This window comes from Battus philenor, unplaced genomic scaffold (assembly GCF_028537555.1).
Source record: "Battus philenor isolate CCGP_79_NKW_IND1 unplaced genomic scaffold, ilBatPhil1.0.hap1 SCAF_15, whole genome shotgun sequence".
NCBI classification, from domain to species: Eukaryota; Metazoa; Arthropoda; class Insecta; order Lepidoptera; family Papilionidae; genus Battus; species Battus philenor.
The window spans coordinates 8,021,254-8,043,429 of record NW_027181677.1 but is presented as its reverse complement, the minus strand read 5'-3'; the positions used below and the strand labels follow the sequence as shown (position 1 = coordinate 8,043,429).

Sequence of the window (22,176 nt, the reverse complement as noted above, 5' to 3'; positions counted from 1 at the left end):
AAATCGCATATATACTTAAGACTTGCAATAAAAGTGATAGAATTAAAATAGTGAATGAACATAACAACATATCAAAATGCCAATATCATTGTGGTCAACGTTTTTGCCGCAACCTGTCAAGAAGTTACAAATTATCTTATATATCTTACCAAATATCTTATATTTATATATTTATGGCTCAATTGCAATCTATACAAATAAATAAAATTGCAGTTTCTTCGTTTCGTTTGTAATGTTAATAAAACCGCTTTTTGGTACATGCATATGCACATATATACGATACATACAACAATTTTTTTTTTATGTCTCTCTGTTCCGGCTTATCGCTGAAACGGCTGAGCCGATTTGTTTGTGACTTATACTGGCAAGTAACAGATGTAATAAAGAGTTTATGCTACTTTTATTTTAGAAAAATTCTTATAATATGATAATATTATGACACCCGCAAAAGTCAGTGAGCCACGCGAAGCGGGCGGTGGACAGCAAGTATGAACTATAATTGGATGCATAAGCATAGGGCATTACAAATCTAAACGACACTTCATGTTAAATTAATTTCGTACTTCACAAGGACCGTGAAACCTTCTGAAAGCTTCTGTTTTAATAAAATTTGTACTCTGACTTTTTCTTTCTCTCTCTTTTTCATTCCCTTTTTAGCTTTAATTATTATACTTCAAATACTACATTTCATGTATGAAATGTAGATGAATAAAAGTAACAAGCATTAAACCTACGAATTGGAAAATTTAAATAGCAGTGCCACATATTGCACAAAACATATCTGCTGGAGGCTCAAGGTTCTGAAACAGACAAGGGCAGGTGCAGCGTAAGATATCGACCGAATGTTGTCGTAAGATGCCGGATACGGGCAGCTTGCTTACGGCCCTATTAGAAAAATTCGAAATTTTTTGGGGGAGGACTATATCTATCAGTGGATTTGCTACGGCTGATATAATGATGATGATTCAGCCTTACTTTTCTTATCATATTTTGGCATTTTCTGCCACCAAAAATATATTTATATACATCATATATATATCATAAAAAAATTTAAAATAAGTAAAATAAAACAAATAAGAAAAATTAATCTTTTGTTTCTAATACACGAAACCGCTAAATTTTCTGCTATACTTAGCAACGCGGCCATCGCAACCTTTGATTAGCATTTAATTGAATCAAAACACTAAACGGTAACTTTTAAGGCCAGGTTAAGTAAATTCAATAAAACAATTATCCGTTATATATTGTACATTATTCACATTCAGGAATGTGAATTTGTATTATTAATATACATGTGGGTTAGATGTACAATTTGATTAGTTGTAGGTATAAAAGATTTAAATGGATAGAGTTCATTTGCTGTCATTTAATATGTGGTACAGCCTGCACAAACGTTTTCAGAAATAATTATCAACTTAATAATATATAATATTATTACGTTGATAATTATTTCTAATTAATTTAGTTCTTTATAAGAAGAAAAAAGCGTTACTAAATTTCGGATTCCTGCATATTAAAATTAATTATCGTTTACTATCTGTTGCTGCAAGCTTTGTACTCCCAGAAGTTAATGGCTTTTGCTTTACAATAGAAAAAATATGTTACCGAACATTTTTCAGAAAAATCACTTTATTCAGTATGATGGATAATAAGCTCAAAAGAAATGACAAATGGATCATGTATTAACGCATTTAAACGTTTTTATTTATGCCTATGAACACTTATCTTATCACTTTGTTTTATTTATAATAATAAAACTAGAAGCTAAGAATCAAGTAGAACACCACATAGCTGATGAATTAAAAATTGTGCGTAGCTTTATTTCAAAGTCGAACTTAAGCCTTATACAATTTAATTAAAACACAACTAATCCTTTAATAACGTAAGCAATTAAAGTAAACGGCTACGACTATCATACATGCTATAATCTTATTTATTGTTGAACGCCCATGCGCCATGATTTTTTTGTGATATGGATCGTAGGAATGGCTGAGCTGCCACGCATCGGAGATCGGCCGCGTATAAATCAAAAGTCACGAACCAGATTACGGCTAATTGACGTGACTGTGCCTTACGCAGCCTTAATAAGCCCCTTTAACAATATAACCGCTATTATCAAAAATACTTAACCTATTTCAAGTAGCTTCTGTTAATGTTCGACAACAGCTCTAAAACTGTCGCCCTGTAATTCCATTTGCACATATTTCGTTTCAACGACTTTGAGGTATACAATTAAAAGACTTTATACATTTTTTGAATAAAAACCCTTTTTAATATTTTTGTTGAAGGTTTTTTAACAGAACTCAAATAATGAATGGAAACAATAGAATCTTTGTTTCCATTAATCAAAAATTTTATTTTTTATAATGTCGAAAATCGGGACGAGCAATGCTAAGATTGTTAATTTTAATATGAAATATGCAGTAAAGGTCGAGCGAAGTCTCTATATTGGAGCGGCGCAAGACCCATAATTGCTTCAATCTTTGGGGGAGGCCTATGGATTGCAATGGAAGTCTATCGACTGACATGAAGATAATGCTGATGATATAATCAGTAAGAAATTTTACTACGAAATCACTACGAGATTAAACAGGACTTTTCATTGTCTGAATACTTTTCCTAGCAAGGTCTCTATGATAGATTTTTTTAACACTTATTTCCTTATTCAATTCTACATCTCCATCCTTATTGTATCTACTATATTAACTTTATTTGTTTTATATGATTGGAAAAGCCCATCCTTTTATTTATTAATAGTAATAATTTACAAATGATTACATTGTCAACCAGTTAATCCAGAGCGGTGTAGAGCAAACCAGTGCTCAGGTATTAAAATATTATGTTAAAAAAGGTGTAATATATTTTACTGTTGTTTTACAAATAAACATACTCTTAAAACAGATGGTCAATAATAAGTAAAATAGTCGATAAATAAAGATACATTTGTATCTTCCTATACTGTTTACGGTTGTATTAAATTAATGATAGGTAGGAAAATTTTACTGCCAATGGTTTTCAAAAGGAATAAAGATTTGCTGACTCGTTGGTACCAAGGGCAAATTTATTCCGAGAGCAGAGTCAGATTTGTAAGAGGAACAAAATAGTAAAATATTGAGAATCGTTGATTCAATTATGATTGAGTCAAAATTAATAGTATAAGTAAGAAGACAAAGTAATAAACATAAGTAAGAAATATAGACGAGACAAAGCACGCGAATTTTATCGCATGCGATTGGGTATCCATTTGAGATCAAATCAATAAGCAGAGATATGATCGTATTTAAGAAAGCTGAAAACAAATCGGGCGCAATTATAGAGAAGACGATTTAGCATTTACATTCTAAAACAGTGCCTACATATTGGCATAATCGATGATAGGAAGGTTCAATGTATTTAATAATAAAAACTTAATCGAATATAGTTTAAGTAACCAATTTTTAAGCAATATTTTTTTGTTTTTTGTTATTTAAATCTTCAATATTTTATAGCATTTTAAAAAAATTATAACATTATGAATTCTTATACATGTTGATAAAAAGTTTGTAATAATTCTCCAGTAAAATAGAAAACTCTTCGTTTCAATTTGGTAGAAAAGGTGAAAGGAAGTTGAAAGACTTCGTTAAAGCTAACTGATATTAAATAGGTCAACATGATTCACGTAGAAATCTATATTTTGAGAAGATATGTAGAACATAGATTGCAGATATCGCGTGATCGTTAGCGGCGCCCATAACATAATAATTTTGTTTCATTAGCGCTCGCGCCGATTGCCGCGACCAATTACTTGGCTTTATCACCAATTAACTCTTTACGATGCTCCGCGTTTGCGGATGCAATCAATTTTATAGCAACCGTGGAACTTGATATTTTATTTTGAAGGAATATGTACCAATATATCTGAAAAGAAACATATTTTTAACAAAAATAATTTCTGTTCAGGAGAATCTTCTTCTTGGTGGTTTATCTTTATTGCTAAAGATCGTGCCCTTTCTGGAAAGCCTTATTAAGAAATTCAATAACTTACCTCCATTAGCCTCTATGATCTGTTGACATAAGCGTTTTTTCATTATTGTGAGGCCCGTCACCGCCCGCAAAGAGTCCACCTATCGAGTTAGTGATTGCCGTCTAAGTCGTCGCAATCTTTGAGGGATGCCTAGTCTTTGAGAAAGGCATAGGCCATACAGTGGACGTCAAAAGCTGCTATGATGATTATTTTCACGCCTGTTACTTTTTGATTAAACCATCAAAAATTATGTCACCGAGCAACGCGTCACTTGAATTAAAACATTAATTAATTACGTAATTATAATTTGAAATGTCTAATATTTTTCCATTCTGGCTTAGTTACATTAAAATATTATGTGTAAGAATCAAATATATTCAATTGAAAGTATTATTGAACGATTACGTCATCAAGTTATTCCAAGAAATCAAACAACTAATTAGTGGATCGCATATTCGTAAATTGAACAAAAGTCTTAAATGTTATTTCTAATTACCATTTATACTAATTAAAATTATACAATTGCTTTGGACAATTTTATATTATAACATCGGAGCAATTTTATCGAAAATTATGCTGAGGACATCTATTGCGTGAGACGTTAATTTGTTAACATTTCACTGAATTCGCTTAAGAACTTACGCATTAGCGTTAATATTTTACGCTCATGTTCCCACGAACTACTTTAAGCGGTGTACATTAAGTCACAATGCGGAAATAAGTCTACACCCGCGATACTGGCCAACGACTCCCAACTTAATCTATATATTATATAAATAAAAACATGCCAAATGCGAAGCCAACTGTAAAACTAACAAATAAATCCACTAACTCATTTAAATATTTTTCCTATTTTCATTAAAGCACGGATAAGATTCCTTAAGAGAAAATAAATAGAAAAATTGAGATTAAATTTTAATATCATGTAGTCCGAGTCCCCGAAAGACGAAGATATTTATACACGAATCTTGTTCACCTGTGCTACTATGTTATGTTAATACATATTTCCCCATCGTCTTCATTATTTCAATCTACCGTCCACAGCTGGAGTTTCGCGTAAATTTTCAATATAACGTGTAAAAAGAGGCTTACATTCTGCATTTTTGACGACCGTAGGACGTAATCAAAGAAGACATAGCGTATACCATAGGTCAAGAAAACATATAACATTTTTGCTAAAATCTTGCAGTGTACGAAATAGAAAATTTGTTTATGTAGGCAGTAGTGGTATTATTATTAATACATTAAATCATTACACAAAGTGATTACTTTAATATGTTTTTAGAGGTATATTTTGATTATACTAAGTCGGTGCATTTAACTCAAGTGAATATTATTTATCATTTCTGGATAATGTACATTACTTCATTCATTAATGTACATTCTGGATAATGTAAATTACATTGTACATTGAAACTGTGTTATAAAAATATGAGAAGTCTATCTTACCTAATATTCATTGTGTAATGAAAACAATCATTTTACATTAAATACAAGTGGATGATTGAGTATGCAACATTGAAATTCGTCCTCGTTAATTGATTCATTAGTAACAAAACGATGGTTGAACGCCTTCGTAAAAGTGTTTACGTAATTCCATCCGCTGTACAGTACAGAAGAATCCCGTCTGTCTTAAGCATTTGTTGATGTACTGAAATACATTTCTCACCTTATCCTTGAATCTTCAGTGTCTTACTGTGGTTCTCTTGGTTATCTTACAAACAACTTATTTGCACTTATTCATTATAATTCAAGCAATAAGGCGTTTAATGTCTAGACATACCTTTTCTCATAAAACATGTCTTTCAGTTCAGGTCTCTTTTGTATCAATATAAATCAGTTTGAGTTAGTTTAAGAGACATAAAACTATGTGATATTCATGCGCATATAACACTTCAGTAATCTTTAAAAATGAAGTCTATTGTTAATCAACAGTAAAATATAAATCAGATATTTTTTACGCATTTGACTTTTTCGAATTCATTAGCTTGACATTTAATGTGACCGATACAATATCTCATTTATGTATTATATTATATACTCAATGAATCAATGTATTTACTTACAATGTCATACAGAAACAGTGAATCTTTTCAGTAAGCACATTTGATATAGCATCTTCTTTGTTCATTTAAACTGCTTCGAGTGTTTGCATAGTGTAATAAAAGCCAAATAATACCGGTAACGTTATCCTCTTGGTAATAAATTATTTGAAACAATGGTCAATGGCTCTTCCAGTAATAAAGGTGCGTGCTCTATATAAAAACAAATCGATGTTTGGTCTTCACATGACAAATTCAGCTCCCATGTTATGACTATTAATGGGTTACTTAAAATTAACTAAATATTTATTTCTTAATCGCCTTAAACAAAATTCGTAAATAGTTTTGCAGTATAACCATTTCAAATGGTTAACTTTTTTTGGCATCGTTTAGTTTTATTTATTTATTTGATCTACGCTCAATCAGATACATGAAATATACAGATAATAAAATCATTAATTAGCAAGCGATTGATTAAAAAGCGAGTCGATTTTCATTCAACTACTATATCAAAAACCTATTTTTGAAGCAATATTCGTTCTAATAATATAATAGAGAATAATAGAACGTCCCATTTTCCCGTTCTGTTGTTTTACTGACAAAAGATAAGCCAAAAGGAAAATTTCGGCTAATACAATTCATAGAAAGGAAAAAAAATCTTAACACAATAACATTATGACGTGATGGTTCGAACAATACATTGTCACTTTACTCGATGATCAGATAAAAACATGTCACTAAAACTATATATTTGTGTATTCAAAAATATCGTTTACAGTTATCTAGTATTTGTGCGAAATGCGACGAAACTTATTTGTAAAAAAATATGTTACAAAAATAAGGTAAGAATTTTTATGAAATATAATGCATAATATTGTTTATGAATATATAATATTAATAAATAAATAAATAAATGTAATATGAACAGATTGATTAGTTATAGGTGTGAAAGCCTTATAGGGTTTAAAGTATATGCACATTTGTCAAAAAGCTTTGACGCATATACGCCATTTCCAATCATTGTAGAAAGTGATTACTCTACAATTTATTACATCATGTTTTCTATTAGAACTTGTGTCAATACAGATTCTGCAGGAACAGACAGTCAAGAATAATTATTTTTAATATATAATAATCCGATCTTCGTTAACGCTTTTTGTTATTTTATTACTATGACTTTATTTATTATTTCTTAAACTATTGATTTTTTATTTGGAAGTCCTATAAATATATTTTTTGGATTCTACACCCTCCCATCGACATCATTAATAACAATTTCCTTTTATCAACAATGCCACTTATAAATTTCAAGATATGTTTAATTTAGTGCTATATATTATAACAAAAATTTACATATTCCAAAATATTTAAATATATTTGGCCCGTAGCAAAAATGTCACTTCGGTGATGTGTCTGTTGGTCAAAAGCTCAGTCGGCCTAACACATCTTATTATCTATCTAACCTAACAAAACAATATAGCGTTCATCTACTAGGTGATTTGTTTTTTTTTATTAATGTATATGTGTTTCTTTTCTTCTTAACAAAATAAAAAGTACTAAAAAAAGAAATAACTTATACATTGTAAAAAAATGTGCTTCTTTTGAAAGTTTCAGATAAACAAAAAGAGAAAAAAATGTCTTCATTGCCGTCAATACTAAGTACAATAAATTCATGTCACATGTTCCATTTGGACTGGAACGTGATTGCAAAGCTCTATGACGCTATCAATAACGTTATCACTGTGATAGATGAGGGCCGCGGGAGGACCTCATTGTGCTAGTGACGGATCGACATTCTGCGATTAACTCGGGATGACCTTAGAGAACATTCTACATTTAACTTGTTACATATCGAATAAAATGGAGGTACTTAAAATAACCAATTATAAGTAAATTAATAACTACATGCAATTATATTCATTTTATAAATGCAATGTCGCAGTTAGTATTTTTTAAGAACTGCCTAGGTAGTTTGTTTCTACTCAGTCACGTCAAATGTGACGTCAAGTCTCGTATTAAGATCACACAATGGATATTATATATTTTTCTTTTTTTCAGCCAATAGATGCCCAGTGCAATATAGGCCTCCCCAAAGAGCGCCACAACGACCGATCTTTTCTACATCCAGCCACTTTCCGTGGACCTTACCACCGAAAACCTTTGGGACTCAACGGCAATCGAATAGTCCAGACGAGCATTTCTTCAAGCTACATCGGCGACCTTGATGTTTCTGCGGATCTTCTCATTTCTGATTCCACTTCTTAGTGAACCTCCGAGCATAGCAATGGCCTCTAGCAATGGTGCTATGCTCGAAGGTGTCATTGGTCTCTAAGTGATCTTGAGTCTTCTTATTTTATGTATTCGAAAATTATTTAATATTTTATAATTTATTATGGCTATAGGCCGGTATTACTACGGCATTTTATTTACTATGTATCCAGTATACAGCATAATTATATTTTCGGATCTCATTAGAAAGTTCACAGTCACTCAACAAGCATGAAGAAGGCTGTGTTACAATAGATAACTCTACGAGATTCAACAGGGAGATCCGTAGACAAACGCAAGTAACCGACAAAGTCCAGTAGATTAGCAAGTTGAACCGGCACTAGGTAGGCCACATAGCAGGCAATAGGCTCCTTAGGTACCGGAAATCTATGGGGGGACGTAAACACAAGAGTGGACGTCTTGCAGCTGAGACGATGATAATGATGTATGAAGTTTACTTTATAGAGCAAGAGAACACGTATAAAAATTTGACTAGAAAATTTGAAAATTAAATTGAAGAATTGTGATCAAAGTCCGTGTTATTTTTCAATCGTGGTTTTTTTTTCATATTTATACTAAAACAAATAACGTGCCAAACACTTCGGCCAACTGTGAACAATTATTACAGAATCAATTAGGTCATAGCAGATTACAATATAGTTAAATTAGCAGTTATGTTACGTATTTATCATTAGTAGTCAAAAATTCAAATCGCACACGACTTTAAAAGACAAAAAAAACTGACTGATGCCAAGGAGCTAGTTACTCTGTAATAAGGTTCGTGTCACAAAGCTATTATCATAACAGAGGCGGCGCGACGTTCGGAAATTCGATAGCATCGAATCGCGCGCACTGGACAATAACCTCACCAACATTCATTTATAATAATTAGCATAATATACCGTACTGATATGAATTGCTGTATTTTTTTGAAACTAATAATGGTCGAAGCTTAAGGCCTTATTCCGCGCACGAAATGTTTGACGTTTCTACGCAGAAGTCAACTGAATCACATCATAGATTATAGTTCTTAAGATAATAAAAAAGATTAACTTTATAAGTTATCAACAATACAGGCATCGTTATAACGAATATAAAAAATAAATTAAGTCTATTGAAGAAGTTAAAATACTGCCACAATTTCTGAGTAAATTTTAATCGATAATAATTTCCGCCCATGTGGTACAGGTTACATCTTTTATTAAATTTAATGTATTGAATACAGTTCTATATGTAACAGTGTGAAAAATTTACCAACTAATTTTTCAATATTTATTCAGCCTATTCGTATGCCGTCGTTTACCGAATTTAAAGGCGATAAACATTTAGTAAAACTTATTTTAAAGGTGGAATCTGGACACGTTCATTCAAACAAATTTTCTCAATTGATTTCAAAATCAAACGTTACTAAGTGCATGGTGTGGAGGAGAATGTGCATAATGTGTTAATGGAATGTGTCAAAAATTTAAATTAAAGAATTACTGTCGAGGCAATTGAAACTTATTCCGTAAGATATTGGCACCGCGCAATCTATTTTATCGGAACCTGAGATAAAAGCGGTTAAACGATTATGCAGAGTGGCGTCTTGCCGCCATAATTATTTATTAATGTTGTAATGGCGAATGGTTACAATAGGAGTTAACATGTCGAAACATAAATAACGCCGCAAACAAAAAAATAATTAAAAATGAAAACTAAAATATTATTTTAAGTAGAAACAAAATACTTGATTTAATACCATCGTCTTACTAACTTGAATAATATTTTAAATTAATTTAATAAATTTCCCGGTGTGAATTTATTGCCTGATTATGACCAATGTTTGTCTAATAATCCATTAATAGGAAACTTTTTTCGATATTTAAAGCAAATTTATTTATAGCATTATTCATATCAAATATTTTTATCCCTATAATGAATACAGTGTTAATATTTGTCATTTCTTATAAATTTTATGAACAAACGTAAGACATTACTCAATAAATTTCTGGGCTAATCTATATAAAAGATAAATACGTTTTGCACAGAATTTTATATTTCGAAATTTGTATAAACAGCACCTAGAAACGGACGAATCATTTACGAGTACAAAGTTGAAAAACCTGGACTGATTTTGTCAAGTAAAACAAAAATGTATCAAATTTGCTAGCATTTATTCTATTTAGTTGTATTATCAAGTACTTAAACGATTACATTTCACTATTACATGTAATTAAAAATATATATTTCATACTGTATATTACGCAACAACTATAATATTATATTACCATGTGAGTGCGCCACCCACATCAGCCCCGAGTCGGCTTCCACGTGTTGCAGACATTTTGTTACCTCGCTTTACACAATTTAGATCTATCGATTAATACTTACAAGTTTACTTACGCAACATTTAACGGTGGAATATAAAATCCGCAATACTATAGTCAGAACATTCCATGACCTTTTGATATATAAAATTATTCGCGGTCGTTTCCGTATACCCTTACATGTAAATGCTAGAAAAGTAATCAATGCCAATTGACCATCTCACTCTAGGGGATCCGGACCCAACCTAAGTGCGGTGCTTAATCTATAAGATGTCAAGGACTCGCTGTTACTACGCGAAATGTATTGAAAAAATATATTGCGTGTATTTCAGTTGTTAATTGGTTATGTCCGATTATCGTGAATTTGATTATGATGCACATTTATTTTATTTGTGCTGATAATATTTTTAAACCTCCGGCTAGTGTTTAGTGAAGAATAACGTAATATTGCTTATTGTCTGGAGTTAATATATCTATCAATCGCGTCGTTGTAAGCAATGAACACAGCAATAAATTTGAAATAATAAATACTATTTAATATATATTATGTTATATAAAAAAAACTCAAGTTATTTTGTCTTTTATAGACACCAGAAATTTTGTTAAAATATTGATTTCTGTACTGTGATCTGTAGTATAGTTAAAGCTTATAGATTCTAGTGAGAGGATTTTAAAAAGATATATTATTTTTAGAGACGTCTAACAAACAAGTCATACATTTGCAGTTTGCGTGCAGTATAGTTGTTATTGATTTAAGCGGCAATAGTAATGACAGCGAATCTTAAGATTTGTAACTTTTATTAATAAACACTTGGCTTGTTGATTAATTTTGGTCTGTAACATCGCGCTGAGACCAGTTTTCAGCTGAGTCAGTTTGAGCCTGTCGAATCTCAACAGTAAGAGATGCAGAATTGAGATAATAGTTCAGAATTCATGCAACTTTTTCATGAACGCATCTGGTGGATCGCTGTCATGGAATCGCCCTTTAATTTATAAGTACGTAAGTGCCTCACGTACGACGAGCCTCTTAAGAACCAATACCTAAGGAGCCTATTGCCTGCTATGTGGTCTGCCTAGTACCGGTTCAACTTGCCAATCCACTGGACTCGGTTACTTGCGTTTATCTACGGATTTCCCCGTTGGATCTCGTAGAGAAATCCATTGTAGCATAGCCTTCTTCATGCTCGTTGAGTTACTGTGAACTTTCCTATGAAACCCGAAGATATAATTATGCTGTATATTGGCTATATAGTAAATAAAATACCGTAATAATACCGGCCTATAGCCATAATAAATTATGAAATAGTAAATCATTTTCTAATATATAATATAAGAAGGCTCAAGGTAACCCAGAGAGCTATGGAGAGAGCTATAATATAATAGATTTGCAGCAAAGTCGAATCAAAAATGAGGAGATCCGCAGAAGAACCAAGATCACCGACGTAACTCGAAGAATTGCTCATCTGAAGTAGGCGGGGCACATCGCTTAACCAACCGGTGTTTGTTGGGGCTGAAAGTTTTTAGAGTGGCGACCACGAGCCGGTAGTTTAGAAAGTGTTTAGAATAGGAGAAGATAACGGAATATTCTAAGAACAGCCGTATAAGGAACTCCTTGTTCACGACTGCTTTACAAAGAGCATATTAAAAAGGTGAGGAAAAAGGGATGAAATACAAGTAGAGTTAAACACAAAGATTTCTTGAATTTTTTTAATTATTTGTCAATCTTTTTAGTTGTCATGCATTCTTGTCTGAGTGGACTTGGACATGTCGCGGTCGGTTCTGGAGCCCCGTTGCTCTAACTATGCGTCGCCATAAAGCTTAGTCTATTTCAAGACGAAAACCTTCATTTATTCAGTATTAGTGGCAATTTTTATTAGATATATCCTGGTTGTAAGTCAATATTGTACTGCGAAAACCCAGGTGGTGTGCCCATACCATTATACATCAAAAAGGGACATAAACAATAAAAGCGTATAATATAGATTTTCAACAATTTAGTCATTTCTAACCAGTTTAGCCTTATCCAACCAAAATAACCTTAGGCAATTCATCATTGTTTAATGAAAGGAAAAGCTTATACAAACTCATCACATATACATCAGGTTATCGTTCTGTCGTATATGAATTTAGAAACTAGGACGAAAATTAAATAAACCATTAATACAGCTTTTTGGCAAAATTTATTTACAACTCATTTTACATCCAAAAGAAGCATGACTAATATAGTCGAACGGTTTTATGCAAAAGTCGGGGAAAGTTTGTCAGCTTTTACTCAAACCAAAAAAATAAGAAAGAAAACGATAACTCTGCCTTAATAAAGATCGCTATCTCTGTCGCCCTCACAGCGACACGTCAGGAAGAGGGTTAAAACCCTTTGACTTTAATATCCATAAATTCATACTACAAGTCAGGTAAAGTCGGACCACTGTCATATTTCAGTTCTTTTTATGCGAGCAGTGTCATAATGCGGTCGAAAGCATTCGTGGTAATATCTTTTAGATCTTACACTATATTTTCTTTTAATTCGTACATTGAACCTATGATTTCCTAGTTAAGGTCGTCAGGAGGCGGTGGGTATAGGCTGTTTTCAACCGGTTCTATTTTACAACTCTATGGCGAAGGCCTATGCCACGCAGTGGACGCCCTACCGCCCCAATTTTTTTTTTCAAAATATCAGACATTTTAGTATTCACTTTGGCTACGTATGTCACGGTTTATCTTCTTACCTCCTCAGGTGATTTCACAAAAAAGATGGGCCATGCTTTTTAGAGGAACAATAACCATTATTAAAAATTTTACTTAACATTATTTTTCAGATTAGTTCTAAAGTTATACTGATTTTTGAGAACCTCATTTCCTCAAATTCTACTAACTCGAGACTGTGCATGAACAGGTCAGAATCGCTTTTTCTAGACACCATCTATATAAATGTCACTGAAACATCTTTATCTACCGTCAAACAATATTACCAATTAATGACTGTTTTAGGTTGAGTGCGTCGTAACTAGTAAATATATATATATTACTTACAGTATGTATAATTCTTGACTAGTTACAGCGCACTACACACTACAAATACCGAATTATACATGACAGTGATTACGCTAAAACGTGGTGTGTCACTACGAACCTCATTGGCAACCCCACAGTCGCTGAACGAGCCATGGAGAGGTATTCTCAACTAAATCGAATAAAATATAAGAAGACCCATAGACGAACCAAAGTTATATAGCCCAGCGAATAGTAGGCAGGCGCGAAAAACTAGTGGCCGCTGGAGCAATGATTCTAAACAGGATGTCTCAGACAGCAAAGCGCAGCGTCGTACATACCCACAAGGTTGAAAAATGATTTTGGTAAGGTACGCAGAAGGTGCCGGATGCAGGCCACTTCTGGTCAATTGATGCAAAGTGATGATAATGGTGAATGTAAATCAATAAAATTTTAAAAATGCTTAACTAAGTTATAAGTGAAAATATGATTAATGACTTCTTTGCTATTTACTTAACTGGTAGAAAATATTTTGGTAATTGTAATTTGCTTAAGTCTCTTAATATGTCATTGAAAGCTCATTTCCATCAATAGCCAAAAGAAGTCTCAACACATAAATAAATGCGTATTTAATATACTAACAAAATGCGTATTTAGTGTACGAACAAAATTCTTATTTTGTGTACGAAAATTTATGGCCGAGGCCTACGTCTAGCAGTCGACGTCCTGCGGCTAAACGATGATGATGATGACACTATATCTAACTATAAACAATACTTACTAGATAATACATATAAGAAAATTATATGTATTATCTATTGTTATTAAATAATAATGGCAGAAGTGCACAACACGCCATATTAAAAGTCAAGAAATCCATTCCTACAGACTTGAACAAAGCATGTATCAACCACCAACTCAAGTTAACAAAATTGTGTGGGTGCACATTTATTTTTTAATATTTTGTTACATGTGGTCCAATAATAAGCGACAAAGATTTAATGCGATTCTTTCCCCAGATCTCACATGGTAAATTTTGTCGTATAAGTTCTAGGTTGTAATTATTATTTTAAATTAATAAACTATTTACAATCTGTTTTATCCTTAGCTCCATGTTCTTTAATTCATATTCCAGATACAGAAGATAGGGTTATAGTACAAAAATATCATGTTAACACAATGCAAAATAAAAATTTATTCAATAGGTATTGTGACTCAGACAGTTATTGTGACTAGGTGAACATAATATATGTAGTATTAAAATTATAAAATTACATTCTTAGTAAAGAAAAAAGTATGATGTCATCTCCCTGGGCGGCGAAAAGGAGCAAACAACCAATAAGTGAGCGGACACCCAATATTACTCATCTGTTTTTAAAATAAATTGTTAGATTTTAAATATTTCAATGACTTCACAGTAGATAGGCACACCTTAGAATTGAAGCGTATGCTACCAGAATATTTCAATGTTAATTAAATATATAGTAAATCAATTCTTTTAAAAAGTATTTAGCCTTGCTGAGTTTCTTTCGCTCGTTCTTACTTCCCAGGCCTAAGACATCTATTATCAGAACAGGTGGTAGACTCATCTTGACGACAATAAGAGATGGAACGTTTCCAAATTTGAAAACTAATTTTTAAATTTCAACTTAAAATTGAATTGATTAAATTTACTCCACTTTTGCAGTAACTTTATAATTTTAAATGTTTATTGTGATAATAGAAATTGCGGTTTTTTTACACTTTTAAGAAAATAATTTTAAAATAATACGACGAATTCGCTACATGTACACAGTTCGAGAAAATATTCTTAAGTAATCTTCTTATCGGAAACAACATAGGCAGCGTGAAACATTCGAAGTGACTCAGAGATAAGCCTATCTCGCTGAGATCACCCACCTACAGAGCCTTGGAGAATTTTCCATTTTATTATCTTTACATACAAATATCGGACGGTTTTCTACTAAAAAAAATTAAAGAAATCATTTTTCATTACTCCGTTTGTCTTATTTTTATCTAAATGTAAATTCTTTAGTACATATGAGTACTCGTACATTATATATATCATATTCTAAACTATCTCGCACAAAATACACGTCGCCTATCCGCTAATTGTATTTCTTCTATTTGTATACTAAGATCATCCGAAAAGAAATTGTCTCTAACGATAAGACCCTGAAAATTTATTGACAAATAATCTAATCTTAGTAATAAAGAGTACTTAATAAAAAAAACTCAAATCCAAATCTTTGTTCATAAATTGAAACTAAACAACAAACACTAGATTAAAGCTTTACAGTTAGGATTTATTTTCAGCTTACTGCAGAACATATTCTATTACATGATTTTAACTAACACTTACTTTTTAATAACTAATGGATGTAACATCCACTAAGATGTTACAAAGCAAAGCAAAAACATTAATAGATCTTTTAATTCCAAAACTGTTCAAGGTAGAACGATTAAAGCGCTTAATACAAAAGTTATTTTATTTAAGAAATTAAATCATAGCAGGCAATTTATTAAGTTAATGAAAGTATTCCATGATCCGCATGCCTAGTTTTATTTCTTTGTAATCTTTATACAGTTTTGTCACGTGACACTTAAAGCCGTTGAATGTATATACCTGCTTCACATGCTTAAAACATTTGGTACAGAATATAGAATATGAAAAAATACGAAGGGATTTGGTCTTAAACTGATGCCCAAATTCGAAATCAATGACCTCATAATCGATATTTTTTTTATTTATTCATTTTAACGAAGATATCAACTACTGGATATAGACCTGCCCCATGGATTTTCAATAGAACCATTTGGAAACGGCTTGCATCCTGTATCTTGTCTGTCTACCTTGTGAATCTAAATCCTACGCTGTTCTTCGTCGCTACAGCCTATAGACGGCCACTGTAAGGCATAGGCCTTTCCTAAAGATATCTATAAGGGGACATAACACCACCTAGGGGATATGACACCCTTGGCAAGCGGGTTGGAAATCTAGATGTAGTATTATGGTAGTATGCTGCTGCCGATCCTCCAGAAACTTATTTGTGGGCAGTGACAATCCTGTATAATTAATACATAAAGTATGAATTATGTAAGATAGTATCTCGGGAATCGTACCCGCGACCTATAATCGCAAATCTCAGTCCTCTGTTGCTGAATTACCACAACTTAACGCTGCGCTTACCAGTCACTTTTCTCCCCTCCAATACCTTAAACTAAAGAATAAGCGAACTACATCGTGAAACATACACACCCTCGTCACCTTTGCAGCAAAGTATTTAAAAAGAAGCATAAAGTGATACAAATTAAAATAAAACAAGATAAGAATTATAAGAAAACTGCGTATGTGTTATGTAATCTAGACGGTACAATACCGTAACGGGAGTGTGTTTTATTCGCTTAAACGTTGCACTAAGCGCACTAACGTGTTATCACCCTGTGCGGAGTAATTGGAAAGCACAGGTACAGAAGCCCCGAGAAGGCGACCTCATTTCCTTGACTCCCGCTTTAATTATAACTCGCCTTCGCCCACATTTCTACCCGGGAACTTAGTCGGGGGCAATAGTTGTCTCGGTACGTAATTAATATTTGGATCGTATACAATATGATTAAAGAAGATCTATAAAAGAGTATTGTTTATGTAAAAGAACTAGTATGTATATTTCTGACTTTATATCAATTTAAATGTAAATCAGTTTCCTATTAAGTTTTCAAAAAGTAATTTGTGGTTAATAAAAACTCACCACATTTTGTGATTATGTGTTACCAATGTTTACTTTTATAGGTTATGTAATATCACACAAAATATTGGATGTCGTAATATTTTTTACAATGTTACGGATTACCCTTGAAGCCATGACAAAACCACCTAGCAACAAACAACAACTGATAAAGTTCTTTTGGAAAACTCGGTAACGTTATTTCGCAAGTCTGTGAAACGGGCAAACTAAAAGTTTACTTGACTCCACTCGTAACTTCCTATGTTTTAAACCCGATTGATTTAGTGAAATGCTTTGCCTTACGACTGCTTGATTAGGTATTGAAACTCAATCCTAATCGTGCCGGAAAACAATTTTCCCGCAACACCTTACACAAGTTATATCGGCGAAGTTTTATCATAGCATTAGTGCCCCGGCTTAATATAAACATCTGCCAATAGAGCTTTCCGCTGCGCCAGTCCTAACAAAGGGGATTTGAATTTTCAAAGTGAATGTAAGCAAGCCCCGGTAATTTCTCTCCGATGCATAAAATAAAGCTGGAAAGAGCTTGGTACGAGACGTCGTTTCTTAATTTACGAGGGCGTTGTGCGGCGAGTGAACGGGTTACATCCGAGCGCCATCTGCAGGTAACTCGCTGCCGGCGGCCGGGCACGCACAACGCACACGCGAACGCGCACACACACACGCTCGCCGACTGTCCACCGGCCGAACAATCGATCGTAAATCAGCTTCGATAAAATTATAGGAGGTAACACAATGGATATCGTCGTGCCACATCTGCATCCCACACCCCACCCTCCTCCCTCCGCAGAGAGTCCACTTTCAAACACCACCTGCCGCCACCTCCACGTAACTCTGCGTCTCTGAGATAAAGTCTACATTCGCACGTGTAGAGACAAGAAGTGTTTATTTTGAGAAAGCACAACCACACCGTTTTATTTCTTACGTGTGAGAATTTTAAGATCAATTTCGCACGACGCAGTCAGCGCATTCGTAATTGCGAAATTCACGCTTCGCAGTGCGGTACAAAAATAAGATTATGGATTCTGCTGAGTTCCAGCGTTATTGTGATTCGAGGATCCGTCCGTAGGTATGTCTGCAAGCTTTACGACTGCTATTCCTGGAGGAATAAAGCCCGAGCTTATTGAATATTGTTCGAGTTATTTATGGAAGACAGCTCCATTGTCCAGAATGCAACTTGAGAGTTTTCCAGTTGGAACGGATTTCATATTGACTTTGTTCAATACTCATAAACTGAAACTCCCACTACCTTCTGCAGCACAAAATATGCTTCATTCAACACATTTATTATACACAATTATACTTTAATACTTAACACTGATCGTGTTTCAAACACACTAATTATGTCATATTTTTGAAAGTAGAGTACGTGCAATACAGCGCCTAAAACTAACAGATATCATCAGTTTTACTTAATTTAAAATTACGAGATAGAACTTTATCTCTTCTTAACGATGTCTACGTCATTTTCATATATTAGCCTATGATAGTATATCGCCAAACTAAAACAGTGTCACGCCACTCAAGTTAATATACAGGATTATTGGTTGCAACTGTAAAAGCTTTAAAGAGATGAGTGTATATAGTTCATCTGCCAATTAATGTCGGGACCCTCTATCCAAAAATAAATGGTTACAAAGTTGTTATCGTTGAAAACCTAACCACGTATTGCTAAACACGAGGGATAGGTAAGCATACAAAAATTATTTCTGCTCAAAATTATATATACAGGTGTCCTATAAAAATTCAAGTTATACAAGCCAAGTTATTAATGTTATATTTGAACATCATGAGAACACATATTAAGCGTAAAAAAGAACAAACGCAATTAAAACGTTACAACAAATAGAATCTTAAATATTACATAGTTAATACTACATACTTAATATCATAATAATAATCGTTAATAGAAAAAGATGTATACTCTCACTAAATACACGTAATATTAGAAGTTCAAGACTTGTACAAGTTTTTAATGAATAGGGCTGCGTCCGTTTCAGCAGAAAGACAAGGCAGTTGTAAAAACCGATGGAAGTTACCAACTATTAAATTTATAAATCAACACTTAAGAGTACGATAAATTCTGTGTCACGAAAACGTATTTCGATGAAAAGATTTTTTTTTAATGAACTAGACTTATCGCGACAAGATTCTGTAGGATAAACATTCATTATGAGGCACAAAATCATTAGTAATCAGACGACCATAATTACTGTTCATTTATTTTATAAATTATGACTATATATTAATCATAATAAGTTACTATCGAAATTTTGTTGCTTCAAATGAAGAGATTAGCCATTAATGAATGTATTGATAAGGTTACATACTATGTTATCTCAATAAATATCCAAATAAAAATAATTGAATGTTATGCCAAAAAATGTTTTACCCAAGGTTTTAATACTTTCAATGTGTTAATCTGCTTTTATATTATTATAAATACTTCGATATACACAATGAGGATGCGACAGTTCATATTGTCTCTAATAAAACTATTCATATTAAAAATAGACATGCCCTGGCTATAAGCCTGGCCTGGCATATCTTTTTTTTTGCATAATATTCAAATTTGGAAAAAAAATAAGTACTTAATAGAAATAAAACCAGGTAGTTCTAGGAGCGCAATAAAAAAATTGTCGATAAATACCAAAAAAGTACAAACTAACTTTTCTATCCTAACTAAATTACCGATCCTTGATGTTCCTTACTATAACATTACTTTAATCCAATAAAATCCAACAAAATATGTTTCATAAATGTATTTATTGAACGCTTAAAACAGATGTACTAACCAAATATATCGAGACTCGAACATTTGGCGTTTTCCGAGTGTTACCATTTTTAAAAGAGGATTTAATGACCCATATATTATGAAGTAAGTCACTTGCAATGAGTTTTTATTAGCTTTAAACTCTTTGCTAATAAAATGAAGTGCATATACAAATTATCTCTTCATACTCTTCATTCAGAAAATTCGTAATTTTAGGAGCTATGCATGAACGAGAAAATCTAATTTCAAATGTATTTTTTATTCTTTTGCGTATCAGACATCTATCAAGCGTTATAAAAAAAAACATACAATTCATCTACGATATTAGTATCATGATTAACCATATAATCTATTTGCTATTATCATAGACTTACATACACGAAATTATAAGCAATGAAAAGAGAATATGTGAAATAAAAAAGTTGCAGTAGTGTTCGACAAGAAAGGTAGATGTTCTATTACATGACATGTTATTATTTATTAAAATTTTATAATCTATTAGTGCAGATACACTTAGTTCCAAAATCGCACGAAATGGCAAATGAAAAACTATTTTAAAAAGGAACTACAGAATAACCCGATAGAAAATTATACGACATAAAATTCGTATACAAGACAAACTTTTTAAGGCTCTTCAATACCTGGCAATATAACCCATTAGAAATAAAAAAAATAATCGAACGAAAAATTGGAAGTGCATAGAGATTTATAGGCGAGATGACGACGTCATAGCTTGCTATAAACCGAATCGTAAAAACTGATGATTGCCGCCAGCGAGCGTTGTGCAACCGATGTTTGGAAAATAACTGTCTAGCTGATAACGCGCTGCTATGATTTGCGAAACGATGTTATTTTAAATAATTTTTAAAATTTATAAATTGTAATCCTGCAATCCTTAATGAAACATAAACATAAAAATTAGTTAAATTATAAATAAATCTTCTATAAGTCAATAACAGGTAATGTATACTAATCAGATCTTTTTTAATTTTGCACAGAAACAACACGTATATTTTACCTCCTCTTGAAATTGATTTTTAATAACTTTACGATACTTCAAGTGTCTTTATTAATTTTTTATATCTGTAACAAGAATTGTGGTAAGACTTGTTGGAAAATTAAGCCGCGCCGCAAATGTATATAGAGTAAATAAATACAGAAAAGCTCCCTTACTCATCCAATGACAATTGACAACGGAGGGATCGTCCCTCTCTGTAACAGCGCAAGGAAAAACAAACCATATTTCGCTCTGTCAAGCGGCATTACCGTATATCAAAGAGCGGAGGATGTCCCACGCTATCTTGTCAGGCGGGGGAGGAGTTAACCAATAGCAGAGCGCGGAGAGCGCATCGCGGTGCATCAATGTGCCTTCATCTTTATACCTACCGTATATTAGCTGACATATTTGTAAACAGTCATACTTTAAAAATGTTATTTACTTGACGGTACTGGGATTAATATCAAGTCTATCTAGTCTTTTTCATTAAATATTTAAAACTCACCTTGAGCCTGAAGTCGCCTTGCCACCGCCTTAGACCGCATCGCGTCCACGGCTGTGGCAAAAGAAGATACAACTAATCGATGGCACCTCGGCGTTAATATAAAAAAGTATGCAATTTAAATATCGAATGCGATTTTTTATCGAGCGCGCGCGAATTAGTTCGGGCGGCAGTATGTCGCGGACGGGCGCCGTGTTCGTACGTGGGTCCTGTAGGATGAGAAGGGTGGACGTGTGAGGAGCGCGGCGTGTCACGCGAGCGGCCGACGGGACACTGCGTTCACGTGCTCCGCCGCACCGCGACCGCGAGGAAAGCGATTTTCAGGCGGGAAACGCGATAGTGACCGCCCGCGCTGTCTCGACCTGCGCTCGCTCGACAACTGTCAGCAAAGACTTGGAACGCTACAGGGCGCCTTCGCCACCCGCCACCCGCACTATAATTTGTATCGTAACTACATAATTCACTTACGTGTTGAGACACTGTTTTTAAAAACAATCTTAACGATATCGCTCAAAAACCGTTTCTGCTAAATTTAATACAGTTTATTAACA

General features: G+C 33.1%; 1 protein-coding gene across 2 annotated transcripts in view; it reads right to left on the bottom strand.

Annotated features, from left to right (window-relative positions):
* Window positions 1-21,991, bottom strand: part of LOC137918682 (transcription factor hamlet-like) — a 123,936-nt gene extending 101,945 nt beyond the window's left edge. For both annotated transcript variants that reach the window (XM_068761558.1, XM_068761559.1), the window contains exon 1: window positions 21,629-21,991. In XM_068761558.1, coding sequence (XP_068617659.1) covers window positions 21,629-21,668 — 40 coding nt within the window. In that variant the 5' untranslated portion in view covers window positions 21,669-21,991. The remainder of the gene's footprint in view (window positions 1-21,628) is intronic.
* Between the last annotated feature and the right edge of the window lie 185 nt (window positions 21,992-22,176).